The sequence below is a fragment of the Vanessa atalanta genome, chromosome 30 (assembly GCF_905147765.1).
Source record: "Vanessa atalanta chromosome 30, ilVanAtal1.2, whole genome shotgun sequence".
In the NCBI taxonomy this organism is placed as follows: domain Eukaryota; kingdom Metazoa; phylum Arthropoda; class Insecta; order Lepidoptera; family Nymphalidae; genus Vanessa; species Vanessa atalanta.
Genome location: NC_061900.1, coordinates 197533 through 216803, shown reverse-complemented (window position 1 = coordinate 216803; position 19271 = coordinate 197533). Strand labels below are relative to the sequence as shown.

General features: G+C 37.3%; 1 protein-coding gene across 1 annotated transcript; it reads left to right on the top strand.

Annotated features, from left to right (window-relative positions):
• The first annotated feature begins 4682 nt into the window (after positions 1–4682).
• On the top strand, positions 4683–18948 carry LOC125075239 (Kv channel-interacting protein 4-like). Its single transcript, XM_047686936.1, has 8 exons — positions 4683–4814; positions 9549–9618; positions 12829–12899; positions 13369–13581; positions 14258–14423; positions 15440–15767; positions 16104–16167; positions 17665–18948. The coding sequence occupies exons 1-5, from the start codon at positions 4794–4796 to the stop codon at positions 14366–14368; spliced, it is 486 nt and encodes a 161-aa protein (XP_047542892.1). The 5' UTR covers positions 4683–4793; the 3' UTR covers positions 14369–14423; positions 15440–15767; positions 16104–16167; positions 17665–18948.
• Positions 18949–19271: the final 323 nt, after the last annotated feature.

The window sequence follows — 19271 nt, the reverse complement described above, 5'->3', positions numbered from 1 at the left end:
CATGAAAATGTATCATTGAAACAAAATCAGCATGCTAAATTTAGCTCATATAAGTGATTCAGATTTCACAGAAACAATCAAACATTCCCGGTTCCTCAAATCGCTAAAAGCGCTTCCGAAGTCTCCCATTAAAAGGCATCAACAATTACCCCAAAATCGTTCTTTAAAACAAAGCGCTCGAATATGGCGCATGAAAATTGCTTTAAATTGATCAATTTCTAAAGCATCGTGTATTTGTGTCACGTTCCGTCATTACGTGTCGCGCAAACAGATTTAACCGACTTTCGTAATGGGACCTTTTCAAAATTTTCAATTGGATAGAGCATTCTCCATTTGGGTCCACTGTAAATGTTGCGGAAGTCTGACTTCCACATTTAGTTCTTAGTAGAGATCTTTTAGTTTAACTATGGTCTTAGTAAATTGTGTGTGTGTGTTTTTTTTAAATGTTGGATATTTAATCTAAAGCTTGTAGACATAGGTTACAATACTGGGCTTGTACTATTGAGGTTTCAAGTGCTTGATTAGTTCTGTTACGTTATAGAGAAGAAAGTTGTCTTGTGGAAAACTGCCTGTATTGGATAAAATTATTCCACATACTACACCAGTCTGAAATGTAGCAGTGTGGGAGAATAAACTCAAACCTGCAAGAGCTCTCATAGTTAAACTACCCTCCACTGGTGCGAACGTGATTTATAACCAAACCAACTTACAAAGAAGTTTGAAATGCAACAAAGAAATCTCAGCCATGTCGACAATTAGCATGTTTGTTTCTGAGAGACTGTAACTCGACAACGGCTTCAGTTTCAAGATTGGTCTATGCCATAAGTTACAGACGCGGGGAAGGTAAGACGAAGTATCTTAATGGATTATTTTCATGACTAGTTTGGTTTGCAATACGACATACATTCTCAGATGAGGCTAGCTTACTGTGCTGGAGATATTACTGTGCATAAGTGGTGCTCACTATCGTTATTGCTTATTCAATGTCTTCATCCTTGTAATTTAATTGACAGCATGACGCCTTCCTTACGGATTGAAAGAAGGGATCTGTCTGACAACAATATTCGGTCCTGTCGAAGTGAGGCATTCCTTAGGGTCTAAAAATAATCTCATCTCATCTCCAGCAGCGCGGGGCTCAGAACTATATTCCCGTTCCGGAGGCACGGTCAAGATCTTAAGCCCGGAGTTTCAGTACTTTAGGTTAAGATAACTTCGTCTCCAACAAACCCGAACCGCTTCATTATCTTCTTCTGGATCACGATCGTGAATTTTGGCTCAACGTTAATTCGACTTCTCGAAGTTAGATCTCTCCAGTGTATTCTGGGCATTGTCCAGATCCAATGAGACAAGGAATCGATACATGTATACATATAATAAAATTGGAGTGTCTGTTTGTAATATTAAAATAACCCATTTTTACTAAATGCAAACATATTCATTTAGTAAAAATATATACACACCGTACATGTACCAAAATATCATTTTTTACATTTTTTTCTTACTGTCTGTCTGTTTGTTCCGGCTAATCTCTGGAACGGCTGAACCGATTTCGACGGGACTTTCACTGGCAGATAGCGGATGTAATAAGAAGTAACTTAGGCTACTTTTATTTTAGAATAAAAATAAAATCACGCTACAATATCCAAATAACTTAAATTCAAACAACGCGTACGAAGTTTAAATCAGTTTCATATCAATATCGAATCGAAGCACGATTTTCATTGACATAAATTTACTGTGTACTTACTTAATTAAACTCGCGCCTTTTGCCGCGTATGAGGGAAGGCGGGGATAAGTGTTAGATATCCTGTGCCCTTTTTTGGACCCCTGATAATGTGTGTGCTAAATTTCATGATTGCAAAATTAAGACGTTAAATCCTAACAAAGAAACTCTTTCGCATTTATTATATTGGTTAGATTTTTTGTAACCGCTCGATCTTACATTTTGAGCCGCACCTCACTCAGAGGGCCACTTGTTCTCATATTTTTAGCGTCTTTCATAAACATCTCGCTAAGCAAACACGAATTCCTGCCTTCACATAGACGTGGCATTTGAATCGACTTTCATATTATGTAATACTAACTCTGACCCGGCTTTTTCGTAGGGCATGCAATTTGAAAAAAAAACATGAGTAAGGATCAACGGAAATCAAAAAATAAATGTACAGACAGTTCCGCATCGATTCGTCATAGGCCCATGCCGATACGTTTGGTAGTGATTGATGCACAAAAGAAACCTTATGTAGATATACAAGTTGTTGGCCGTGGCTTTACTCGCGTTTTAGGGGTCAGTTATCGGGTGTTAGGCATAAAAATAAACTATGTAGTTCAAGTTCGCTTCAGTACGACATAAATCAAACGGCTTAACTTTAACAATAGTTTATAGGCTTTCATAAACATTAATTATATTTATTGTGTGTAATAAATTATTAAGCAATACTGAACAAAGCTATTCGTTAACAGTGTCAGAGTTAGGGGAGAGTGCGATAGGGTGACGGCCCAGGGCCTCAGATGAGGGTGCCGAGGTCTGGAATCTCTTCCCTCCCGTGCTGCATACCCTCAATATCATATTGTTAGGTCTGGTCGTCGATGACACTGCAATTACGTTCGCTACCATGTCCGACCTTGGTTGAATATAAAAGGGTGCCGAATGCATGTCTGGCACCAATATGGTTAAGGCCCTGTTTGTTATATTAATGTAATATATTCTAATCGAGAAATGAGTAAAAAGATAAACAATCCTTAGATTCAGAAATTCTGCTCTGATATATTACGCACTACAAACAGCTCTTGATTAATATATTTTTATCATTACACAGTATAAAACAAAGTCGCTTACCGCTGTCTGTCACTATGTATGCTTAGATCTTTAAAATTACACAACGTATATTGATGCGTTTTTTTTTAATAGATAGATTGATTCACCAAGAAGATTTATATGTACAATTTTAAAGTGATGTCGTAAATAAACACAGTTTTTTGCGCTTACATTACAAACGCTGGCTTAACCCTACGAGATAGATCAAAATACTACAGTATTGCACACCATAAAAAGGTTTTAAAAAAAGTGACCACTTACCATCAGGTACGTGACCAGTGGCGTAGCTAGGTGGACAAGGGCCCCGGTGCATAGAAAAAGAAACGGACCCTCAACCCCTCTTTAACTTATATTGCGCTTCAAAATTATAGATAGGAATAAAAATAGGATACAGGATACATAGAGACGTACATTAGTAGGCTAAATCCATATGTCATCTCTATTCAAAGCTTAGGTTAGAGGGCCCCCTGAGCTCCGGAGCCCTGGTACACTGCACCACCTGGCCCTACGATAGCTACGCCACTGGATACGTCGCATCACTTACGTCCGCTTATAAAAAAAAAAATGCATTTTTGCATAAAAAAAATTAAATAATAAGCTACATTAATGTCTTATCTCTCGGAAAACGTGTTGGGTTAGCTTCGAGCTTCGCGCGCTCATTGATCAAATCAAATAGCGCGCGCTTCCCGGCTTCCTGTTACACACTTCCGTCCCTTTACACGAAACCACTCCTACAGATCGCAAAGCGAGAGGAAATGTATTACTGTAAGCTTATTATTATTAAATTATTTTCATTAACAGATTGGATACTTTTACCGAACAGAGGGTTATAAAATTACCAGCTATATAGTTATATTAAATCATAGAATAAAAAAATGCAATAGGTATTTTTGTTGTGAGGTGTTTTTTATAAACTTCGCGTTTGTTCAAAGAATTTTTAAGAAATTTCGAAACTTATGACAGGTTTTATTTTGATTTCATTTCATTGTAAACTGCAAGTCTTTCGTCTTCATTTGGCGCAAAATATATAAAACCTTATTTAAATGACTTTTTTAATTCAGTTAGAATTGAAGTTTGTCAATAACAATTTACTTTAATTTTGTTGACGTTTTTCATTTTTTTCTTATACAGCCAATTATGTAGTACTGCTGTCTAACCGGCCAGTAACTTTATCCGCTCTCTAAAATTAGTTCTTTGTTAAATCGTAACAATTTAGTAAATTGCAATCAAGAATTCTTATTAATTTTCTGCACATCTACGGCTGGAGGACTTCGAAATGGGACCATAACTGATTTTTATATGAAGCTATCGTCCCATAAAATCACTGGGACAAAAATCGGCTTACGCTATTAATATATAGGATTAATGTCAATAAGGATACTTTTGAATTTGACATTGTATTTGTGGATTGTGTTTGAAAAACAAGAGGACACATTGTAATTTCTGTTGAAAATGAAAAAATGTAGTCTTTGTTGAAAATTATTTTATGTTCGTATTTACTGAAGCTGTTTTTATATATCGATAAATGTCTGTTGAGCCGAGATGGCCCAGTGGTTGGAACGCGTGCATCTGGTGCAAGCACCACTGAATTTTCATGTGCTTAATTTGTATTTATAATTCATCTCGGGCTCGGCGGCGATGGAAAACATCATGACGAAACCTGCATGTGTCTAATTTCAACGAAATTCTGCCACATGTGTATTCCACCAACCCGCATTGGAGCAGCGTTGTGGATGTGCTCCAAACCTTCTCCTCAAAGGGAGAGGAAGCCTTAGCTCAGCAGTGGGAAAATTACAGGCTGCAAATGTAAATTGTCTGTTAGTAAGATTTGTTGTAAAAGTATAATTCGTGTCTTGCAGATGAGGACTTCGAAGAAACCGTTTCCAATGTCTGGTGTCCGGGGTCGCGGTACCGTCCCGAGCCACCCGAGGCCCTCGCCAGAGCGTCTCACTTCACACAGCACGAGATTAAATTGATGTATCGAGGATTTAAACAGGTAAGATAATATTTTTTTTTAATAATATATTTTTAACATGAGATTTAAACTTAGGACAAATAATATGAAATATTCCTTAATTTATTATTTGTTAAAGATAGAATTCTTTTAATTAATTAAAATATTGATTTGGTGGTAGGGCTTTGTGTAAACCCATCTGGGTATGTACCACCCACTCATCAAACATTCTACCGCCAAACAACAGTACTCAGTATTATTGTGTTCCGGTTTGAAGGGTGAGTGTAACTACGGGCACAAGGGACATAACATCTTAGTTCCCAAAGTTGGTGGCGCATTGGCAATGTAAGGAATGGTAAATATTTCTAACAGAGTCATTGTCTATTGGCGGTGGTGACCACTTAACATCAGGTGGCCCATACGCTCGTTAGCCAACCAAATACCATACAAAAAAAAATTACAACTAGTATCTATCTTTACAAAGTTCCAACGGGTTCTAGTCAAGCACTTTTTTTTTTAAATTTATTATTTAGTGTGTAAAATATCGCACTTTATAAATTATTGCACACAAAACTTGATTACTTGGTGGTAGGAATTTTTGCCGTCTGAGTCGATAAAACCTACGCGTCACATTTTCCGCTAACAAACAGCAAAACACACAATTGTTGTGTTTCGGTTTTTAGGGTGAGTGAGTCGGTGTATCAACATGCACAAGTGACATAACATCTTAGTTCCCATATTGGTGGCGCATTGATGATGTCAGTAATGGTCTATGGGCGGAGGTGACCACTTACCATCACGTGGCCCAATTTGCTTTATTCCTTTGGCATAATCTGGAATTAATTTTACCGAAAAATATTATTATCAAGGATATTTTAGAAGTAATTAAAAACTAATTGAAATGATGTACAAAGCGTTGATTTGAAAACAATTCGCTTTTTAATTGGTTATTAGTGTCGGTTCGGACAGTGCAGCCAACAGCATCGATGTTATGATTCAGCGATCGTTCAATTTGAAATTAAATTCGTTCAAAGCATCTATAACAGATTCATAGCACTTTTATTAACTTTATAATAATAAATGTCAACATCATAATGGTTTAAGGGCTTAGCGATGTAATAAATCGCAGGATCGATCTTGACCTCTTGGGTTTATATTAGCTTCACTTGTAACTATGTATATAAGAAAATCTTGGAATCTTAATTTGATTATCCGGTCTTCGATTAGGATGAAACTTTGCACACGCTCTGAGTTCTGATGACAATACATGACTAGATAAGACACGTCATTACAAATCCAATGTTGCGGCCTACCCAAGATGGCGGACTGGCTGTTTGAAATCCACATCCTAATACATTTGAATCTAACTGTTTACGCGACGCCAGTATAGTTTCAAGCCGCCATGTTTCCGACATCTTCAAGAGTCATCGTTATATTTCAGACAATTTTCAGAAAACCTTCATGAATTAAATATCTAAACCTTCGTGAATCACTCCATTAGTGAGAACCGTACGAAAATATTTTCGTTAGTTTTTGAGTTTATTTTGTACAGAGGGGAAAATAGCAGGTGACTTAGTTTTATATTTACGAGGAGATACTAATACTTTGGCCAGCGTTTTCGAACCGATACGACTTGGGAATCTTCAAGAAAAAAGCGTACACATTATTTCAAGATTCATTTGCGAACCCCCTGGTTTTGCAGACGTATGTCAATTTCCATCAGGTCCTCAGAAGCTCCTACTCATTTGCCACCTATACCATAAAAAAAAATGGTACAAAATTATTCTAAAGATAGTCACTTTTAAGCTTACGATAGCGCCATAATTTACAAACAGCACATTTAAAGTAAAAGTCTGTTACTGTCCCACGACTGGGCTGAGTTTATCCAGCCATGCAACTTGCGGATTGGTGGTACAGCACAGATCAAACACAAATTAAAAAATGTACTTAATAAATAACTAATATTAACACGCGTCTGCTGGCTAGCAGTGCTGGCACCGACCTCAAAAAAATTGTCGGCGTGTGTACTGAATTAGGCATATCTTAGACAAAACCGTTTTTGAATTTTCTTTCTTTCCTTAAGTCCTAAAAAATAATAGCTGGTATCAAGTTGTATCAAATTTTGAAGTCGGTTTAATTCTTTTATTAATTTTTTTTTTTTTTTGGGGCTCTGATTAAAAATGAATAGGATACGTATTTATGCTTTTCTGGGTACTACCCTAAGGGGTGAAACACACACAGATAATCTGACATATGTTGACTTCCTCTCGATGTTTAGCTCCATCGCCAACGAGATGAAGATCAGGCACGTAGATATTTTTAGAAAGAAGAAATTCAGTAGTTACTCTTTTCAGACTTACCCTTATATACCATATTTATATATATAATATAATAAAACACTTCATAAGCGAATAATACGTTAAGGCGGAGTTTAACGCTAAGCTCTTATAATCTCGTCTCACCCGCTCACAACATCAACTTAGAAACTTAACTCAGCCAAGCTTATTAACCTTTAACTTGAGATTAGTTAAAAGGTTTATTCGTTTTTTCTTTGAGCAATATTTGTCGTTAATATTGAGCCATTTCTTTATAACTAGGTCCTGAGATAGCTGAGTTATTTGAACCCAGAAACTTCGCGATCTGAGGCCTTATATAAGAATTTTTTTTATGGCTTTGGTTGGCGGACGAGCATATGGGCTACCTGATGGTAAGTGGTCACCACCGCCCATAGATAAAGGCGCTGTAAGAAATATTAAGCATTCCTTATATCATCTATGCGCCACCAACCTTGGGAACAAAGATGTTGCCTGTGATTACACTGGCTCACTCACCCTTCTAACCGGAACACAACAATATAGAGAGTACTGTTATTTGGCGGTAGAATATCTGAACAGTGAAGAGTAAACTAGTAAAGTAAGGGCGTAACTATTAATGAAATTTGGTGAGTAGGATTGTTTTATTGAGTAGACTTCCACTTAGGAAGATATTTTATAAATACTACCCCTAAAGGGGTGAAATAGGGGTTGAAAGTTTGTATGAAAAAAACTTATTTTTGAGCTACTGATTAAAAATGAGTAAATACGTATTTAAGCTTTTCTGAATAATCAACCCTAAGGGTTGAAATACATACCAATGTGATATACAAAGAGGTATTAATTCACGTAATATTTTAATTGAATCTGTAAATATATTCAATTTTAATGCGAGCAAAGCCGCGGGCAACGTCTAGTAGAATAAGTAGTATTTTATTGATTTTTAATATTTTTTTGTTCATAAATCCTTTCATAAAGCTTGTCAATAAGAGATTATTGAAGGCAATAAGGCGGCCATTGTCAATGGTGCTTGAACACAATTTCAGTTGAATTACAGAATACTAGCTACCCGCCCCGACTTCGGGCGCAAAATTTTCATGTGATTTTGATAGAATCATAACGAGAAGACTGTGACGCCAAGGTTTCGACTCCGCAAAATCAATAAATCCTTCTTGGGGTAAGGCTAAATTCCGCATATATGCTTAAGGTAGCAAAGGTAAAAAACAGACAGGCATTACTCCACACGAGATTATATCTTTACTAATATTATAAAGGCGAAAGCTTGTATGTTTGTATGTATGTTACTCTTTTACACAAAAATTAGTGAATTGATTTTAATGAAACTTTCCAATAATATAGCTTAAACATCAGAATAACAAATATAAAGGTATTGTGTGAAACGCAAGCGAAGCGACGCCGGCGAAAACTAGTGAATGATATAAAAGCGGCCAAGTGCGAGTCGGCCTCGCCCATTAAGGGTTCCGTAGCAGCAAGTAACATAATATAAAAGTTCTTGTAGTTCGTTGTAACTTTGATCGATGTTTTAATAATAGTGTATTTTTTTAAATTAAGTTATTGTTAAGTAAATATTATAATTAGGTACCTAAATTATGGGATTTAGATTTAACTATATGCGAGCCCATATAGGCTTGTGATAGCTAAACAAGCTAATAAGCACCTACATACGTGTAGGTTGTCGGTGTACAGTTTTATTATTAGAAAATAATGGTTCACGGTTTGTGCATAAGGATGTTTATGATTTTTTTTTGTTTGAGTTGTTTGAATGCAAGGTAAATTGCGGTTTACTATTTATGACGTATTTAACCAATTTTCGGTGATAGTTTGCTTAGTAATGTACATCACATAATTTTTTTAGTCTTATCGGAAGAAGAAATTCAAGGGGGGAGTTGGTTGTAACACATTTTAGCACTTTGGAAGTGTCTCTCACGAAAACTATTCAGCTTAGAAAAAAATTATATTAGAAACATCAATATCATTTTTGAAGATCTATCCATACACAGTTAGATGAAATTTTTTTGAGTTTCTTTTCTATTAATGGAGAACCTCAAAAAGGTATTTTTTTAATTCTATTTTTATGTGAAAATCTTAATGCGGTTCACAGAATAAATCTACGTACCAAGTTTCAACATATTCTTATAAATATATTCTTATATATTCTCATTTGAACACGTTCTTATAGTTTCGGAAAAATGTGGGACTCCCATACTAAATACGCCATTTTTTGCTCGATATCAACAAATGTCCACCTACTGTTGTTAACCTAGTCAATGGTAAGGAACCCTTCATGCGCGAGTCCGACTCGCACTTGGCCGGTTTTGTTTATAAATTATTATTTAGCATTAGAATATGTAATGAACGGACGGAGACGGAGTTTCTGAAAACCCTACCACCAAGTCCATCAAGAATAATTACAATAATGTGTACAAGATACTTTTGTTTTCAGGAATGTCCGACGGGCGTGGTGGATGAAGAAGCCTTCAAGAACATCTTCTCCCAGTTCTTTCCTCTGGGAGGTAAGAATGACTCTGTAATGCCGAAGTTAAATTAAATCAAATCTTATTCATGATTATGATTTATAAGTCTATAGTCCATTGCAATGGCAGGACAAGTAAATTTAAACAAATGTTTGGTACACTTACTTGCAAATGTGTTACACTTTTGGGAAGAGGCCGAGGAGATAATTCCGCGTGCAGGTTTCCTGACGATGTTTTTCTTCATTATAAACCCAGCTCAGTTAAGATTACCGATTTTCGAAACGATTTTATGTTTGGTAGGCGAACGGTTATGTGTACCACCTGATGGTTATAGATCACAACTGCCCGTAGAGATTGGTGCACTAAATTTACACTGGCTCACAATTCAAACCGGAACACAAAAATACACAGACGCTTGCACAAAGCCCTACCAACAAGTAAATATGCATAACAGAGGTCTTATTGAGTCGGGAGTTATTTCAATTCAAGTTATATCATTACACAGTATAAAACAAAGTAGCTTACCGCTGTCTGTACCTATGTATGCTTAGATCATTAAAATTACACAACGGATTTTGATGCGGTTTTTTTTAATAGATAGATTGATTCAAGAGGAAGGTTTATATGTTTAATACATGCACACTATAGTAGAGAAAAACTGATAATTTTAGAGGTTTCTGAAATGATGTCGTAAATAAACTCATTTTTTTTTTCGCTTACATTGCAAACGCTGGCTGAACCCTACGAGATAGATAAAAATAATATATTACAGTATTTTACACCTTTACGAGGTCTTACAAAAGTCCGCCATGGTATATGTCTAACTCTTAGGGATAGCCCAAAACAACCATTTTTTGTACTTTACTTTTATCGAGAAATAATGGCTTATTTTCGAAGCGATTTTAAGCAATACAGCATTAATCCTCATTCAATTATTATATCCTTAAATACATTGTGCATTTAATATAGATCGATATGGCCCTTTACATCATGTAATTTAAATGAATATTTTCGGAGATATTACAGATTTAAAGCGCAGGGACATAGCGGTTTGTACTGTTTAATGACTGAAAAACTGTGAACGTTGTAAGACATTCTGTAGTGTATTTAGTATCAGCATTGCGCCCGTGCGAAGCCGGAGCGGGTTGCTAGTATTTTATCATAAAAAGGTTTTAAAATAAAGCCTTTTCAACGAACCTCGCGCGTTAACTAGTTTAAAATAAACTTCAACTTCCGAATAAACTAAAACACATCTGTTCCAAGCGTTTGCAATGTTAATTTCATTTCAAAATTAAAACTTTAGCCGTTGCTAATAAGAACTATTTTCGCTTAAAATGTTAATCTCAGTTTGGTTGTTCATAAAATCGAAATCAAAACGTACTTTATTCAAGTAGGCTCATAAAAACACTTTTGAATGATCATGGTTACAGTGTTGAATTAACCGGTTCCTAAAGTAGATTCTACCGCGAAGAACAGGCATGAAGCTCAGTAGTTTCTCTTTTCCGCCATTTTAATTTAAGACTATGCCAGTATCCTGCCTAGAAAACAACAAATATTAAGTCCACGCTTTTTTAGCTTTTACATTAACAGCCTATAAATTTCCCACTGCTGGGCTAAGGCCTCCTCGCCCTTTAAGAAGGTTTTGGAGCATATTCCACCAAGCTGCTCCAATGCGGGTTGGTGGAATACACATGTGGCAGAATTTCATTGAAATTAGACACATGCAGGTTTCCTCACGATGTTTTCCTTCACCGCTGAGCACGAGATGAATTATAAACACAAATTAAGCACATGAAAATTCAGTGGTGGCATGGGTTTGAACCAGAAATTATCGGTTAACATACACGCGTTCTAACCACTGGGCCATCTCGGCTCTTTTATCTTTAATATCTTGTATTGAGTGATATGCCTTATTTATAAATGTTATTTTGATATGCGCTTTAGATTTTTTAATAGGCCAAGATTTAAATAGCTGTGGTGTTAATAATATCTCGCTTAACTTATTTTGCTGACTTTAGAATATATTTTTGAAGTATTTAAATTCTGCCGCATCGCTTACGCGGGCTGTACTTTGCATTCTATTATAATATTTTAGATAAAGCAACGACGAGATCTTCGCATAATATCGAAGATCTTACCCCTTCAAGGGTGAATTTTTATTTTTGTTTAGCATAATGATTACAGTCGCAATATTTTTTTTATTTAAATACGATACAAATATGGAATGGACTACAAAATCAAATTACGCTTTATTCAAGTGAGGTCTTATAATCGTAATTTTAAGGATAAATTTGGTAATAATATAAGTTAAACTAGACCTAGATTTGGAACGACCTGTCTGGGTCTATTTTTCCTGATAAGTTGAACTCTGGAGCCTTTAAGAGTAGAGTGAACAGGTTTCCTTTGGATGGGCGTGTACCACCTTCGTCTTCATCTACACCTTCCATCAGGTGAGATTGAAGCATTAGCATTAGCATTAGCATTAGCAGCCCGTAAATGTCCCACTGCTGGGATAAAGGCCTCCTCTCCCTTTGAGGAGAAGGTTTGGAGCATATTCCACCATGCTGCTCCAATGGGGGTTGGCGGAATACACATGTGGCAGAATTTCATTGAAATTAGACACATGCAGGTTTCCTCACGATGTTTTCCTTCACCGCTGAGCACGAGATGAATTATAAACACAAATTAAGCACAAGAAATTTCAGTGGTGCTTGCCTGGGTTTGAACCCGAAATCATCGGTTAAGATGCACGCGTTCTAACCACTGGGCCATCTCGGCTCAGATTGAAGACAAACGCCTATTCCATTATAACTAAATCAAAATAAAATAAGAATGTTACTTGGTGGTACAACTTTCTGCAAGCCCGTCTTAGGTACCATCCACTCATCAGATATTCTAATGCTAAACAAGAGTACTCAGTATTGTTGTGTTTCCGTTTCAAGAGTGAGTAAAATTTAAATCAAATACTTACCTCATTTAAATAGTACCTAGTACCAATTTCATTTAAATTTTTCAGCACATCTATCGCTCCAGGCTCTTCAAAATGGGACCATAGTCGATTTTTTATGTTCAGCTAGCGACCCACAATGACTAGGACAAAAATCTGCTTACGTTATTAATGTACAAGATATTGCGTAGATTGAGAGCGCTGCAATTCTCTGCCATAATTTAGAGTTATGTCTTAACAATGAAAGCAAGAAGTGTGCGTGTGTGTATTTAAAGAAATACAAAGAGTTTGATTGATTCCAGACGCCACGCAGTACGCCCACTTCGTGTTCAACACGGTCAAACACAAGCAGACAGGGAAACTAAACTTCGAGGTGAGTTCATTTCTTACATCGTTAACCATTTGAAGCTATCGTAGCACACAGTACACACAGACAGAAATTGGCACAACAATACGCTAGTATATTCAATGTTTACGAATAACAATTTGGCTCACGAATGTAAATTGGTTGAACTTATTATTTGAAAAAGTTGTGACACTCGACATTCCCTCCGTTTGAGGAAGGAATATTATTTGAACAACAAAAGTTTAAACGTGACAGCCTTTAAATATCCCAAAGCTATCCTATTGGGGATTATTTCACAACGCTGCTCCAATTCGTGTTGGTAGATTCGCATGTGGCAGAACTTCGCACATGTAGGTTTCCTCGTGAAGTTTTCTTTCACCGCCGAGCAAGAGATTAATGTAAATACAAAAGAAAATTACATCTCATTGGGGTTTGCCCAGAAGTCTAATAGAGTCATTCTGTTCCAATAACTCAACAACAATAATCTTCGTTTCAGGAGTTCCTCGACACTCTCTCTCGTGTCGCACGCGGTTCTCGTCAGGAGAAGCTCTCCTGGGTGTTCGCTTTGTATGACGTGGATGGCGATGGCCGTATCTCCCGCAGTGAGATGCTGGCTGTTGTGCGAGCGGTCTATGAGCTGCTGGGTCGGGCTGCGGCTCCTCCCATCCACAAGGCAGCTGCTGAAGATCACGTGGATAGGATCTTTCATGTGAGTCCTTGGTGCTGGTAATACCAACGTGATCTAGAACATTTATTGTTCTAGATTACTTTGGTATATTTTTAACTGTGGGGAATGGAGGAAGAAGAAAGCAGTTATTTAATTTAGATACACTTTTTGAGTTATTCTATAACTAAAAATGATGCCAGCTAGACTCAGCATGGGTCACTTGGGATAAAAGAACGTTTGAAGTGAATATTACTTGTGTTATTCGAGGTTATGAGCTGGAGGGCCAGGTCGACTTTTTCTCGTTTATCCTCGCAAAATTTTTCCAAGGAGGGAGGTACTGTTACATTAAAAATTCGTTTTATAATTTTAACATATTTGCTGTATCGATAGATGGCGCTAGTTGTATTTTGAATCGTGCCATTCAACTCACAATAAAAATACAATCGGGTAACTCAACAATTTTTGTTTTGCACGTCGTCATTTAAATAGTTATAATTGAATTATTGAAATAGACTCTTAGAAGTATTTTTGATTAATTTGACAAGATCATATTAAAATTATACCGAGAAGAAATCATCACGGGCTACGAGTCGGTTTTACACCTATTGCGCGGCTATAGACGTTTTCATATTAAAAAGCATTTATTACCAATAATGAATAAATAAACCAACGCCACGAAGACGCACTGTTCGATTAGCTTGTGGGTCTGCTGTTCCAGCTTATGGACACAAACGCGGATGGCGTGGTGACGCCGGACGAGCTGGCGCGGTGGATGACGCGTGACCCCGCGCTGCTGCGCTCGCTGGACACGCTGGACACCGTCTTGTGATCGCGGGAGGAGCGCGACGTGTGCGAGTCGGGCGCTCGCCGCGCTCTCGCCGCCCGTCAGTATTCTCCTCTTGCTGTTGACTTATTCACTCTACAAGTGAATCGTCACTCCAGGCGACATTTCCCTCTCTTTCTCTCTGTTTTGTATAAATTAATTTTAACTTCTTTGTTATTGTTTTAATTCATACATACATTTTTAATAACAATGTTGTCATTATCATTTAGTTATTCTCAAACAGCGAATAGTGATTTATCACAGATACACGATACTGTGGTAATGCACTGTTTACATCGTCATACTTAGTTTTTTTTTTTCAATCAACCTTTAAAATCAGTGAAGTATCGTCAGCAAACAACACAATATCACAAATCAAAGAAATAATTTATATATACTAAAAATGGAAAAGAACCTAAAATTTATCCTTGTGGAACACCCAATCTATTTGATATAGTTACTTATATAGTTATCTATTTGTGCTTACATAGAAGTGTTTCGTGTTCTACACAATCAAATGCTTTAGACAAATCACAGAATAATCCAATAGCATTCTGTGATTTATCCTATGCTGCGTAAATATGTTTTATGTAAGCCAGTCGCTGCCTCATTGGTCTAGTGACTAGATATAAGGTCGCTGATTCCGAGGATTTCAGTACAAACCCAAGCTCCGGTCGACAAGATATTGGGCTTTTCTATCAAAAAATTTTCACTAACAGCTATGAGTCTGGCGGTGGAAAGTGTTACACTCCCGTTCCTCGGATAGCACGTAATATTGTAGGTTCTGCGCCTGAACTCTGTCCCATTGGATTATGAGAGAGAGGGAATAGAGATGGCACCTGTTTTTTGTACATATACTTGTGAACTAATGTGTCCTGCGTTGAGTTGGATTCCCTTGATATTGGACGTCGTGACCGAAAATGGTTAGGACGACATCATAGTCAGAACATATCCACCACCCCCCCTGCGTGCACACAAGTTAATGTGATGTATCTCAACGATTAATTAAATAAATCACTTAGAAGCTCTATCGTTGCAATGTATGGCAATTAATGAATATCTTCGACGTGTTTCCAGTCCCCGTCGACACGGACACGCTCGGCACCCGATCGACCATCCTAGACGACAGATCATCGACGAAAACCTTTGACAAATCCAGAACGACATCGAGCACATCGATAAACACATCAAAAACGGACCGGGACAGCGTCGCCGACTCCAAGTCACACCCCGCCAAGTGCAGCGGGCGCGTGGTGGCGAGCGTGCGCGCGCTGCCACGTTCCGAGCCTGTGCCCACATCTCCACGTGCCGCATCCCCCCGCCACGCCTCGCCTCGCCACGCTTCACCCCGACACGCTCGCTCATCCGGCACGCCACCCCCGCCGCCGCCGAGGAACATAAGGAGGTAAGCCTAAATGTCCAGTCCAGTCCAACAGTTCAACTGCTTCTGCCTCATTTCTTCTAAAGGAGACTGCCTGGAGTAAGATCTTATAAACAGATGCTCAATCGAGTCCTCGAACCGTTCGGACGTGAATTTAATACCCATAAAATAAAAGGTCCAATAAAATCATATAAATTGTGTTAAATGTTATTTATATATATTATAAGTAAACAGTAAAAGTTTTAGTGTACAGGTTTACTTTTTTGTATTTTGTAAATTTAAATAAAAGCTTGTTTTTCAAAAGTATAAGTAAGTGGAAGTATTTTTAGTATTTATTTATATTTGTGTTTGATGTTTCAGACAAGACTCGTCAGCCAGTTCATCACAGAGTCCGCCACCTGTTCCGGTGCGGATGGCGATGACTGTAAGTTATAAATCAAGTAAAAATAGCAACGATTTTGGTCAAAATTCTTGACATACAATAAAACGAAATTCACCGAAGAATAGCCGAATATTACACGATTACACTCGAAGCATCTCTGACTGTTCATGCTTAATTTGTGTTCATATATTGTTTACTTGGGGGTAAGGCTTTGTGCAAGCCTGTCTGGGTAGGTACAGACCACTCAGATATTCTACCGCAATACAGTAATACTCTTTCCCATGGTTGGTCACGCATTGGCGATTTACGGAATGGTTAATATTTCTTACCGCGTCATTGACTACGCATTCTGTCTTGTAGTGGTGATACCTTAATTACAGGTGGCCCATTTGATCAGGGTATGACACCTATATCAAATCAAATCAAATCAAATCAAAAAATCTTTATTTGGACATACACATTTTACAGATCATAGAAATACACATACAAAAAACAAAGACACAGAGATTGTGATACCCAAATTGGTAAACCACTCAGCTTATGTTGAAATCATTGTAAAATGAAGTTCAACGCTGGTATTCTGTGGTCGCCAGTCAATACGTACGTCGCAGGTAGTGAATATATACAAGATAAATAAAAAATATAAAGATTTGTGTGATTTTATATACATAAAAATAAAGTGAACGCCTTAGTTAAAGTCCGGACGCTCGCTTGATCGAACGTTAACAAACGTCACGGGGCTTATAGAGATAAAAAAAAAAAAACTCGTGCGCCTGAGGAGTAGATGAGTCAGTCAGTCAGCACAAGTTATTTTATTAGCTTTTATTAGCTAGCTGCGCTTGACAGTTTCAGCCGTAGTTAGACTATTGACGTGACAGGTGTTAATCTCATGATCTTTTGGTATGTCATGGGTTAACATCTCATTGTAACGTAGATCGTATGCGTAAAGCGTTCTATGAAATGATGCCTTATTATATTTCCGTTCTGTCTTGGCCTTGCGGCTTATGAAGCTACGTGATTCTGCGATCCTTTTGAATTTCTTGGCGGTTTGATTTTTGGATCAAAAATCAAACCGCCTCAAATCAAAAGTCTAATGTAATGGAAAATCGTTCGTGAAGTTTCCCTCGAGAAATTAGTAGCCGCTGAAGTTTTACATTTCCTGTCAAGTAAAGCCATCTGATCGTATATTTTTAACTGATCTAATGAGAAGGGATAGCGTCTGTTTTTCATACAAACTTGTGCACAGTTAGGTTATGGTAAACACATTTTTGTCACTGTGTCTATTTCTTTGAGTCACTAGCACAGCACAGCACGGGAGGTGTCGCGGATGTGTTATATCAACATGATCATAGACTTTCTGATTCTAGATTGACGGTGATTTGATTTCTGAAGAGGGCCATAACAATGGTTTAAGTAAATAGGAATTACCATAACTCGGTACCAGGGCCACTAAAATGTCCGCCGTCACTGAGATCGTTCAGCAGGCTCGTGATAACCGTTAACCCATTCGTAACACTAATATGAGTGTAATATTCGCAGGTGACGGATAACACGGCGAGAAAAGCGAAGAGAAAAACCAATAAGACGCCTCGATGAGATGTCGTTTAGTGCTTTGGATGCTGGGAACAAAAATCTTATGCTTGATTATTAAGTACTTAAAAATATCTAGATATTAAACCGATTTAATTAACATTCAATTACAAATTGTATAAACTTAAACTTAAGTGTTAGGGGCGTTTAGATAAACAGTGCTGTCTGCTTCTTTCGAATGTCAAATCGATTATGTCAAAAAGAGACGTCGGTGTTTAAAGCGTGGATATAAAAATGGGCTCGTTTGAGTTTCGTTTGAACATATTTTCGTAATTATTCCCTTTTTGTTTGTAAACTATCCATCAGAAGTTTTGTTTATTGTTTCAGTACTAACATGATCATATAAAATATAATACTACGGGAACCTTCTGCTTATTTAAACAATATATCTATCTAATATTTTTACTTAAGTGCAGATCGCGATGCAAACCAGACCTTTACAGGCCTGTTACACTTATCTTTGCAAACACACGTCACAGGGTGTGAGAGCGCGCGGTATAATCACTAACCAATAGCTAACTAAGTAAAGAAACAGACAGTAAATGTCCCACAACTGGGTTTCTCTTTTTTGAGAAGGTTTGGAGTCGACTCCACCTCGCTGCCCCAATACGTAATCGACGTCTATAAAGCCAATCGTATTAAATAGAATATTGGAACAATAATGGAATAATTCCAATTTTAAAATGACTTATAAACGTACGATAACATGTAAATTTAAATCCTAAGCCAAAGAGACGCACATGTGATGGACGCCTGTGAAAATACGTTATTTATTATATAGCTGCGCTTCGCAGTTTCACTCGCTTTAAGTGAAGACTATGACGTCACAAAAGTGATCATGTTCTCGTAAATTCATTCGTGATTCTAGTAAATTATATTTAAATATAAATGCCAAGAACGTCCAGCTTTCCCAGAATAAACTAGCGTACACAATTTGTAATTAAATGGACTACATTCTACGATATTGCAACTTATTATTGAACTGCAAAGCTATTTCTGTACTTACCTAATAACGCCACGGCAGGATTTAGGGGTAAGAAAAATTTGGCCCCTGATTACAACGACACGTTTTTTCTTTGGAAATTTTGCTAGATAACTTAGATTCCGACTTTGTTGTCTCTGACTGAATATGGCCTTTTCTGTCTTCCGCGTAGAATGTTTTTTAAGAAGCCGAAGACGCGGAACGTAAGCCGTAGCACCGAAGGTAGTAGTTTTTAATTTGTTGATTAACAACTTAATACTAAGGCTAGAATTACAATATTAATTTTTGCCAATATCTCAGGACCGGCGGATTTTAGGTTATATTAAATAACCTGACTTTACTCACATTGGCGCATTCGCTGAATTTCTGCTACGGTGGTATTGATACGTTAATGCCTCTATTTCTTCTTTATATATATATATTTTAGGGGGTCGGTCGTAAATTGTTAGGCAAAAATTTCCTTGGAGTTCAAGCTACAAGATTTGGCCTTGAAAGAGCAAAGCAAAGAAGAGTTACTTTCGACCGTAGATGGTTAGAGACATATACCATTAAAGATACAGACACACGGAAAAAA